Here is a 10,684-nt window from a genome sequence, read left to right on the forward strand (position 1 = left end):
TCGAGGTTGCTCGAGGTTGCACGGTGCCGGTCACGTTGTCAGCGGGTTTACCTGATTTGGCAGGATGGTGCAACGACAAATCACTCTATTACTGTCATCTGATGCTTGGAGATTATTTCTGCACTATTGAAATTCCAATTCCCAATTATGTTGCTATTTGTCTTCCAAGGTGTGCGTATGAGCTTTGCACATATTGTGCTGCCCGTCATATTATCGGATATTGAACACACAGTCAAACCCTTGATATTGGGTAATTCTGAAAAGGATGCGCTCCCCTCTCCCAGTCTGCTCCCGGTGTCTCTGATGCCCTCGAGTATCTTCCGCCGTAGCCCATACCGGCAGGCACTAACATAAGATTTATACTCGTAGCGTCATCACGCCCTGGACATCTGCTGATCATACAATTGCCGAAAAAGCGAGGCCGATGTTTCCAAAAGCTTACTAGGTGTGCCATATTCAACCATCTTACCTCCATCAATGACAGCAATCTGATCGTGATCCAGAAGGGTAGAAACCCTATGCGCAATTGCAATAATAGTGCAGCCTGCAAACTCAGTGCGGATTACCTCTTGCATTAAGGAATCTGTCTCATTATCCACCCGACTTGTGACCTCGTCCAGCAGCAAGATCTTTCTCTTCTTAACAATAGCTCGAGCGAGGCAAATGAGCTGTCGCTGGCCGGCTGATAAGGGGAGTTGATCGATCTTAGCATTGAGTCCCCCGGAGCTCTGGACATGATCGTACAGTTGCACTTTTTGTAGTGCATTGAGGACATTTTCATCATTCATGGGGTTGAACCCAGTGACATTGTCACGGATAGTGCCCCGGAAGAGGACGGGCTCTTGAGGTATCACTGTAACTTGATTGCGGATGAAGTCCCGAGGGCATGACTGTAGACTCACGGCATCAATACTAATATCACCACTTTGTATCTCCACCATGCGAAGAATGGCAAGAAGTAGAGAGCTTTTCCCACTTCCAGAACGCCCGCATACCCCTAGCTTGGAACCAGCAGGGACGGTCAGTGTTAGTTGTTGAAGAACAGGCGGAGAGTCCAGCTCGTAGCCTACGCTGACATTTTGGAAAGCTATGTGGCCGGCTGATGGCCAATCTGCACGATGAACTGCTTCCTCTCCAGGAAGGTCCTCTGAGGGAACCTTCTGAAAACTGCGGATACGTGTGACCGCACCAATACTGGTCTCCATGGATGTCCAGAAGTTGATCAATTCCGACAGCTGCTGGCTGAATGTGATTAGAGAGATGAGCGAAACACCTATTGGCCCAATCTCGCGCACAAAGACAGCGAGTATTACTAGCAAGATTGCAATACCGGCAACACAAAGATCTAGAACAAGGATAAGCCACCGCTGTATGACAAACAGCATATAGTAGGGACGTTGCGATCTTTGGAGCAGTTCTTGATGTTCTTCACGGAAGCTGTCTTGCCAGCCAAACGCGCGTATGGTGACAAGTCCATTTAGCGTCTCGGTAAATTGGGTGTACAGTGGTGACTTGCTCTCAAGATCCAGATGGCGAAGTTGTCGTGATGTTCGGAGGTAGAACTTCTGGATCGAGTAAACCACAATGGCTGATAGGGGGATCAGAGGAGCCATATATTTAGCACCAACGCAGATGAAGACAGCGCTCATTAAACATTGTGTGAAGTTCCGCGATGTTTTAAGAAAGTCAGCAGGAAGTGATCGGTCAATTAGAGTCATGTCCTGACTGAAGCGATTCAGGGTGATACCGCTGTCTGTGGAGGTGAGCCAATGCAAAGGAGCCTTGTTAACCTTCATCACCAGATAATCATGGAGCCGGTTGGAGGACGTCGGGACAATGCGGCAAAAGACCAGCCACATGCACCATGCCCACAGTGCAGCTCCTACAGTGGCCAGAACAGCATATACGCTGATATAGAGGGCAAGCCTTCCGAACGGCGTCCGAGCATTTTCTTCTCCCCACCATTGGACCCAAAGATCTTTGCTTCTTTATCAGTGAAAGTAAACAATGAAGGCAGGTAGACTTACTGGGGAATTGAGAGCAGAACACTCCTGTCACCAAGGATACAAAATAGATTGAGACATGCCAAGGGCCGGCAGCTCGGAGGTAGTATGCATATATACTCAGGTCGCCTGTCTTCCTGTTCATATCGTCAGCATTGGAAAACGCAATGCCTGGAGCTGCCTGGTTTGGCAATGCTACTTGGTGCTCGTCGGTTGAGCGTGAAGTGGCTGCTAATCCATCCGATGGATGCTGTAATTGGAGCAATTGCGGAGGACCTTGTTCCGTAATAACTCCGTTGTGAAGCAAGACAGCATTATCAGCAAAGGCAAGAAGCTTCTGGTCATGAGTGGCTAAGATAGCAGAAACTCCATGACGACGCAGTATGCCCTGTGCCCCATAAACGCGCTGGAAAACTTGCTCTGAAGTTTTCGCATCCAGAGCACTTAAAACGTCATCAAAAAGAGCTAACTGCTTGCGTGCATAGATAGCACGGGCAATAGCAATCCGTTGTCTTTGTCCACCACTAGTTGCCATACCATTGCTGCCAATGATTGTGTGATCTTTGTGGGCAAAGCTCTCAATGTCTTGGTCGAGCGCTGTCGAATAGAGCACTGTTCGATACCATTGCTCATCAAAAGGCAAGGGTTGGCAGATGTTATCACGTATAGATCTATTGCGAATCCAAACCTTGGTGCTACAGAAAGATATTTCGCAAACATTGCTGTAAATGAAGCCCTTCATGCAGGGAACCTCACCGAGAATTGCCTGAAGCAGCGTGCTCTTTCCTGATCCAACGGCCCCAGTAATCATGGTAAGCGATGAAGGGGGGCATCTCAGCTCAATGTTCTGCAATGTAGCTGGTGAACTGCGACCCCAGCCAAAGTCAGCCTGGTGGATATGCAGTATGTCCGACTCAACTGCGACAGACCCATGCACAGGGCCTCGATCCGATGGTCTTGATGGCTCAAGCTCAATGGACACTGTCCCCTTGGCGTTAATATCAGCCCAGTTTTCATGCTTGGAGAATTTATGATGGCCTTGCGATGTAACTCGATCATCAAGCCTGGGGCTTGCCAGCAAGTAAGTTTGGATCCTCTGAAAGCATTCCAAGGCTGCACTAGCTTTTGGGCCGGAATAGACCAGGTTTGACAAAGGACCGCTTAATAGAGAAATTATTGACAGAGATGAGAACGTTTGAGCCACTGACAATGGACTTCGTCCGGTATGGAGTGCAACACCAGTAAAAAGGCTGAGTGTGAGAACAGGGCTGAGGTTGGTTGTTGTGCCCGCTAAAAACAAAATTAGTCTCATGAATTCAATCTGGCAAAATATTCGCACTCAGACTGAACTTACCGAGCAAATTCATTTTCACCATCAGGTGGCGAAATTTCGACTGTCGATCAAGCTCGTCAATGCGGAGTTGCTGTAGCATTCTAGAGAAATGATCCTGAAGGCCAAGCATCTTGATAGTTACACTCGCATCGAGATAACTCGAAGCAAATGCAACTCTTTCACGGACAGCCTGCATCCATACCTTCTGCCTTCCCGGTGCAGACTTCGACAAGAAATGAGTGCAACAGAAGACCAGGATAGAAAGGACGGCAGGAACTGTAGCAGCCCAAGCTAGCTGACGCTGCAGCAGGTATAGTGCAATGCCCACTTCTATGGGACTCGCCCAGACCTCATGCACATTCTGGATTCCCGATGCAATGTTATCTATGTCATTACTCATTAGAGTCAGCGCTGCTGAGTCAGTGTACTCGTCGTATTTCAGCTCAAGTGTCTTGTCATAGATGGCAGATACGAGAGCGCCGCGTATTTGCGTTATAAGGCGAAATATATAGTGCTCATATAGACAGTTCATGACCTGTATGGAATTCATCAGAATAGAGTTCTAGAGGAGGGAGTAATATCATACGCCTTTGAGAATGAAGACCAGCGCAAATGCACCAATCAGGCCATAACCATCGCCTTTACTAGAATCCTTCTGGCCAACATAAATGGTTAATCTGGATATCAAGAAAGGTTGCGTATAATCCAGACCAATTCTGATCAGCCTCGACAGAAAAGAGTAAAAGACCGAAGCTCTGAATGTGCGGGCAGCGCAATAGGCTAATGCATTTTCATACGTTTTCGACACTGAAACTGGTCAGCGAACTCCGGAAATTAAACCTTGGCTGCTACTTACTCGAAGACCATTGGGTGGAAAACTTCCGATGTAATTCGTTCGCAGAAAGAGCTCGATCAAGGTACGGCAGTTCCTCGACAGATATTGTCTGCTTGAACCCGAGCAGAAGCAGAGGATTAACCCACCAAAAGAAGGCTCGGTTATAAAAGCCTTTGGTTTCCTCGTCGCCATATTGCATATGTTTGTTGACGAAATAGGCCAGTTTTGGCTTCGTCTCCAGAAAGAACCAGAGCAGCTTGACTGCAATGCTCGCTATATAGAGAGCGGCAAGCACAGTATATGAGGACAGCCACAGACTCCTTGCACGTACGGCATCAAAGACAATTGTCCATGATAGGAAAAGATTCAGAAGGGAAGATGGCTGCACAGAATATAGGTGTTCCAAATGGGATAGGAACAGTAGGCCAACGGATGTGATGAAGGTCAGAACCGCAGCTACCAGGGAAGTCTGCGTCCGTGGCGTGTGAGGGAGGAGCCATAGAACTAGAAGAGAAAATTGTAATGCACCGAAAGCTTGAGCTGAAACCTGCGTGTGAATTAGTTCGCGATAGCTCATTGAGTGACACGGCGCACGTACCAGCTTGGCCCAGTATGCCCAGCTTTGAGAGACGATGGCGGTCCGATGTTTCCATAGCTGTTTGTAGCGCAATGGAAGCACAAGTAGAAGTAAGGCCGAAGGAGCGATCGAGAAGAAACACTCTTCAAACAGTAGGGTGAAGTCGAAGTCCCCTCGGCAGTGGAGCACTCGAGGACCGAATCTATTGTCTCCGCAAGTATGGATGTTCTCCATCCTGGTAAACTATCCTCGATACCCAGATAAGTGACGAGGGAACGCTAGATGGAAATGAGATTTGAATTGTAAGGTGGAAAGTTGAGGTTGGCGAGGAAGTGTTGAGGTGGAGTGAGGCTGAGTGTCAAGTGGAATCGAAGCAGTAAGTACCTTTAAGGAGCTATTCTCGCTGGCCCATCCACCTCTTTAGGCTAGGATGGTGTTGCAAATCCAGCAATTAGATGGCTGCGATAAGAAAAGACCCCTGTCGCAAGACTACTACGTAGTCCCCCCTCCAAACCCATTAATCCACGGCGTAGAGGTGACCTGGGTTCTAGACTGATCTTAGCCTCTAGCTACACATTCATGTCTGCCTGATACTCCCCTCGTAAGGCTGCTACGCACGAATAAACTTCACCGATCTTTTTAGAAGACGCCTAATAGGTCTTCAAGCCGTCGGGGCTCCGTACAGCCAAAATAGGTGTATTAACTCCAACGGTAACGCGTGGAGCATTCTCATATGGAAGCACATCTTCTCGTGGGTAGTAGCAGTCATAACAGTCATGATTGCATATAACCACCAAGTCAAGCAGTCTCATCCACATTATACACCAACTTACACCCCTTGACCTTACCTTCCTTCAAAAGTTTTAGACCTTCAATGACACCCTGCAAACCACCAGACTCAAGCTGCACAGGATGAGGAACAACCTTGCCATCCGCCAACAACCTGGCCGCCTTTTCCAACCACTCTGCCGCAAAAGCCCGATCCTCCGGTTTCGCAGGGATACGCCCACCTCGAAACGTCAATTCCTCACCGAAAACCGTATACCCCAGCGTCCAGCGACTGCGTACATCCGCACGAGGCACCTTGCTATCTATCATCGCAGTATAATCACCGCCCTGGGAGCTCATAGCCCGTCCACAAAATGCCGCCGTCTCGTCTGTCGAGATGGTATCCAGCACCAACTTCAGACGATCGTGCGTAACGTCGCGGATCTCGTCAGCCGCCTCGGGGTCCTTGTAGTCAAACACATGGTCGGCACCACGGCTCTTCACAAGCTCCTCGGTCTCGGGCGAACATGTCGTGATCACCTCGTAGCCGGATAGCTTCGCAAACTGAATTGCCAGAGTCCCTGTGGCCGTTGCACCGCCGTAGACGAGAATCGGTTCCGGCTGGGCCAGAGGATGATCAAACGGTGCGAGCTGCAAGCTTTGGTACAGAGATTGAGCAATGGTGCCCATGCCGACACCTAGGGTTGCAGCTTCCTGGAAGCTGAGGTTTTCCGGTATGGCGCACTGCAGGTCACCTACAGCGAGGACGTACTCGGAGAATGCTCCATTGTAGGGGAGGTTGGGGTTGCAGCCGCGAATGACGCCAAAGACACGATCACCGGCCCGAAAGGGTTTCGTGACGGCAGGGCCAACGTCTTCTACAATGCCGGCGTAGTCACAGCCAACAGTGACGATGGGAGAGCTTCGAAGGGCGGTTTTCCAGTCAGTGGGGTTAAGCGCGACGCTCACCACTTTGACGAGGATGCAGTCATGACGGATGGTAGGCTTGGGCCAGTCGCTCACCACGGAGATAGTCTTGGGAGCAGTGACGGCAATGGCTTTGACCATGGTGGTAATATATATGGAAAATAATGCACGGGGGCGGGGGAGATTATAGAATGGTTTTGTGTTAAAAAGGCCCTAGAGAGAGCATGACAGATGATCGGGCCTTATGTATCTGTTGAGAGGGGAAGAGGGAAGTACCTTGACTTCTCCGAATCAAATCATGCGGCGACTAGTGAGGAGCTGAAATGCAGCTTCCCGTGCCTTCGAAGGGACCTGCCTGAATTTCTAAGCTGCTCGATCTAATTGCTTCTTCTCCGGTCGGCATATGGCTTCACCTCAGAGCAGTACCCCGCATACCTGCGTCATTAGAAGGTTGTACGTTGTGGACAGGCATCTGACTTCACTTGATGACAGAAATAAATATCATCTGACATTTTGACAATATCCAACAGCCTCGACACATTGGATCGATCGGTATTACAAACTATCAAATACATATCAATAGAACACACAATTAGAATTACACACAGAACTCCTTCCCACCCCGATTATAATTATCCCCAGCCATAGTTCCTGGCCAAGTACTGCCAGGAACTTCTTCTTTTTTTCTTTAGATTAGTAATAAACGTGATGAGAATCGTTAGGTTGGTTTCATCAGTCAGAAATCAGCGCGCTGTGTCCAATTGCATTTCACGTCATATTTGGTCCAGTTGCGCTTCATTATTCGTGTCGTTCCATCCCTGGGAGTGAGTGACATTCACTCCAAAAAAACGTAATCCCAGCCCAGGCGGAGAAGCGGATATGGACCAGTGTTTAGACTTGAGCCATGCTGGGGCGAGTAACACCGCGAGCAGGACCGGTGCGTCCACGAAGGTTGACACTTGTCTGGCGGGACATGATGATCGACAGAATCATCGAGGCCGTGTAGCCAGCCCAGGCGAACCACAGGAATGCCGTCGAGGCCTGAGCCTCGCGGCAACGCTTCGTGCGGTTATGGGCACCATTGGTGATTTCGTTGTTGAGCGTGTAGGACTAGAGTAAGTATCCACAAGTCAGCGTTGCCCTAAGATTATAGTACTGTAGTGCATCATCTTTTGGGGAGTTCGCGGGACGAAAACTCCACTCTCCACTTTTTAGTGGATAGTTTCCCCGACTGATAAGGCAGAAAATCATGCACCTATACGTACATCGTTGCTGCAGCTGTGGCATTCCAACTTCGCAGCCAGAGCAATGGCGGCTGTAAGGAACAGGATCGCATTGAGCGTGTCGATAGCGATCAAGAAGATTGGGTGGATGGCCCAGTCGATATTAATTGTCGCTGGGAATAAATAGAAGAGTGTGAACATCGAAAAAGCTGCAACAAACATGGTGTAGTTGATGGTCGATGGGTTCCCGGCGAATGCTTCAGCGATCATGTTACCGATCAAGGCCATGACGAGCAGAGTCCAGAGGAACTGATGCAATTTTCAGCGTTAGTCCAGAATTCCCAGCTGCGTTACTTGCTTGCTTTGCAGGCCCAGCTAGAGCAGGTGTTTATGGCCCGAGAAAGATAGTCATACCTCCCAGATCCGTAGACCGAGCTGGATAGCTTTGGCAACCATCTTGGTGGTGTGGTTTGTATGTATTGAGTGATGGGTGGTGGTGATTGAGAGTTGACGGGGGGAAGCGCGCTTGGTGGATTGTGCAGATTGTAGATTATCGATCTGAATCAGTAAATCCGGCACCGGGAAATTAATAAATCGGGACGAGAGACCATTAGTTAGACGGAGTGATAATTATAAGAATAATCATCTCCAGTGCGGGATGATCGGGCAACACGAACGATGACGATATGCGCCGGTCTAGGGATCTGCTACGTCATGCGCCAGCCCGAATCATGAAATCACCACCACTGCTGCACCATTGAAGTTTTCCACCACAGAATCGTCCAGCAAGTGGAATGGAGCGGGACAGCGGTCTAGGTGTTTGTCTTTTATCACTGACTCGTAGTCCCCTTATGAACCCAAAGGTGCCCAGCCTGCCGCTGTTGGGCGCTTTTGCAGTTTGCTCCACGCATTCCCCATTCACGTTGAAAAAGAAATGCCTAACACTAACTTCTATAGATTTCCCCTCAAGGCGATCAAACGCTTCGCTTGATACATAGACAGCACCACTCTGCAATCATCACTTCCGAGGTCATCCGAGCATGAAACATTAATGCCGTCACCCATGGACGGAGCCATTCAAGCTTGTGGTGGGATGTGATCCCCCATTAAGCTCTCCAACCAGTGGGCCGGCAAACTTTAAACGTTGTAGCTGAAAGAGCTTGTCGCTTCTCGACTGGCCAGCATGATGCCCGACCATAGAGCTTGCTGGATTTTCATGAACCACGCATGCAGCAAACAGGAGCCAACAGATCCTTGACCGGATGATCTGCTTTGTGCCGCAAGTGTAATTGTTCATTCTCTTCCCGCAACCCTGAAAGGATCCCACCCACACACTCACAAGCCTAACCCCGCGCCTATGCCAGGTAAAGACTGTTAAAAAAATTCAATAATGAACATCTAGCAGTCACACTTATGGGGAAGGTGGGAGCAAAAGAGCTAACATCTCCATATCTACCTTCCTATGACGGATAGCCCGCCGACGTAGCGCCGGTGGTACAACACCCACAACCAGGCAGCCCGAAGGTCCAGCCCAATCTAAAATCCATCTGTGGCTGTTCCAAAATCGATCATTGGGTATGCGTGCCGAATTTCCTGGCTCTGTGTACAAGGCTTCTGGTGTCTTATAAACTCAATTGGCGCCGATGTGATTGTAGGAAATGCCCCGGCACTTAATATATCTATCATGTGGGCAGCAGTTGGCGCACATTTCTCTGCTGGGTGGTCAATCAATGTAATAGGGGGGATAATTGGGGATAATGCTAGCCGGCAATATAGTACCCCAACGAGAAGCCATAGAGACGATCAACTTAAGCATCGATCAACAGGCTTGGCACACCAGTGCCGAAAGATCTATATACCCACCTTCCTGCTGGTAGCCAATCTCATGATGATTGAAGCATCTGGCAATGTTCGTATAGCGGATAACACTGCCGATTATACATCGTATCCCTTTGATTCACTTCCTCTTCTGCGCTTTTGTGCTCGAGTTGCTCTTCCTGATATACAAGACGTACTCTGGACGTAAATCATCTGACCCTGTTTAGCACTGAGCAAGAAGCAGCATTTGCACACTTGACAGCCCAAGGTGTCTAGCAAATGACGATCAACCTGCCAATGAGAGAATTCCAAGCTAGACTACAACTGAACATGAAGGGCAGGTTAAGTCCAATGTCGTCCCCAAATAACCATTACAACCACCCCTCACCGACGTCTCCTACGAAAGTACACAGCTACACCCGGTCACCCTTGGAAGCAAGGAAGTACTCACTAAGCAGATAACTATACCCCATTACGTTAATCGCTTTCAAGCAGATGTATCCATACATCTTAGGAAACGACCAATCCTCACTTGAGGAAATACCAACGTCTCCGAGGGGAATGGATGATCAACACTACAGACACGATAGATGCAGAAGGAAGAACATGACCCCCAACTCACCCTTCATCTTCCCCATTCAGGAATTACCAAGCATCACACGTGAGCGTTCTTCAGACGCATAATTAGATTACTATCATCTAGTAGGGTAGTACAATATCTACATCGCCCCAACACACTCAGAATAGCGCACCATCCCTTCTTGAACAATTGCATCTAAAGACCAACCAAACAGTCACATATCCACTAATCTACCGAACGCCATACATAACACAATGTATGTTCCACAATGCACCTACTAGCCCACAACTCCTGCACAGGTACCGAAACAGCCGGCAGCAGTACTCAAACTACCTAGGCTCTACTCAACCCATCCAATGAGCCTAGGCTCACAACGCCCGAAAGTTAAGCTTCCAATTGCCGAAACATCTATCCCGCCTGACTACTACTAAATTCGCCACTGTCATGAGATGACCGTCGTCCTAGTTGTAATCCAGGTGGATCCATACTTTACGAAAGTAGGGAAATCCACACAGGGGGCAGCTTGGAATGAATGGGTAGAGTCAAACGGTAAAACCGCAAGGGAATACAGGATACAACCACCCCTACCAGAGAAAAAAAAAAAAAAAAAAAAAAAAAAA

The 10,684-nt window shown here is 48.8% G+C and overlaps 3 protein-coding genes across 3 annotated transcripts; all 3 read right to left on the bottom strand.

Moving 5' to 3' along the window:
- Window positions 1–83: 83 nt before the first annotated feature.
- Window positions 84–5,086, bottom strand: BO79DRAFT_209947 (multidrug resistance protein MDR). The gene is made up of 6 exons (XM_025682704.1): window positions 4,770–5,086; window positions 4,193–4,718; window positions 3,923–4,143; window positions 3,358–3,871; window positions 2,028–3,293; window positions 84–1,978 (listed from the first exon to the last, which is right to left on the bottom strand). Exons 1-6 carry the CDS (start codon window positions 4,980–4,982, stop codon window positions 375–377), a joined length of 4,344 nt encoding a protein of 1,447 aa, XP_025538086.1. The 5' UTR covers window positions 4,983–5,086; the 3' UTR covers window positions 84–374.
- A 312-nt stretch (window positions 5,087–5,398) lies between these two features.
- On the bottom strand, window positions 5,399–6,629 carry BO79DRAFT_246472 (zinc-binding alcohol dehydrogenase family protein; the record flags this gene model as incomplete). The annotated part of the gene is made up of 2 exons (XM_025685571.1): window positions 5,582–6,629; window positions 5,399–5,493 (listed from the first exon to the last, which is right to left on the bottom strand). The coding sequence occupies exons 1-2, from the start codon at window positions 6,582–6,584 to the stop codon at window positions 5,399–5,401; spliced, it is 1,098 nt and encodes a 365-aa protein (XP_025538087.1). The 5' UTR covers window positions 6,585–6,629.
- A 347-nt stretch (window positions 6,630–6,976) lies between these two features.
- BO79DRAFT_209948 (MARVEL domain-containing protein) lies at window positions 6,977–8,253 on the bottom strand. The gene is made up of 3 exons (XM_025682705.1): window positions 8,081–8,253; window positions 7,709–7,975; window positions 6,977–7,553 (listed from the first exon to the last, which is right to left on the bottom strand). The coding sequence occupies exons 1-3, from the start codon at window positions 8,120–8,122 to the stop codon at window positions 7,335–7,337; spliced, it is 528 nt and encodes a 175-aa protein (XP_025538088.1). The 5' UTR covers window positions 8,123–8,253; the 3' UTR covers window positions 6,977–7,334.
- Between the last annotated feature and the right edge of the window lie 2,431 nt (window positions 8,254–10,684).

This window comes from Aspergillus costaricaensis, assembly GCF_003184835.1.
Source record: "Aspergillus costaricaensis CBS 115574 unplaced genomic scaffold BO79scaffold_22, whole genome shotgun sequence".
Lineage (NCBI taxonomy): Eukaryota > Fungi > Ascomycota > Eurotiomycetes > Eurotiales > Aspergillaceae > Aspergillus > Aspergillus costaricensis.

Coding starts and splice junctions, on each gene's coding strand:
- BO79DRAFT_209948 (XM_025682705.1), bottom strand. CDS start 8,122: ATGGTTGCCAAAGCTATCCAGCTCGGTCTACGGATCTGGGAG. Junction 7,976..8,080: donor TCGGTCTACGGATCTGGGAG/GTATGACTATCT, acceptor AAATTGCATCAG/TTCCTCTGGACTCTGCTCGT. Junction 7,554..7,708: donor GCCACAGCTGCAGCAACGAT/GTACGTATAGGT, acceptor TACTTACTCTAG/TCCTACACGCTCAACAACGA.
- BO79DRAFT_209947 (XM_025682704.1), bottom strand. CDS start 4,982: ATGGAGAACATCCATACTTGCGGAGACAATAGATTCGGTCCTCGAGTG. Junction 3,872..3,922: donor TGGTCTTCATTCTCAAAGGC/GTATGATATTAC, acceptor AATTCCATACAG/GTCATGAACTGTCTATATGA. Junction 3,294..3,357: donor GGTGAAAATGAATTTGCTCG/GTAAGTTCAGTC, acceptor TTTTGTTTTTAG/CGGGCACAACAACCAACCTC.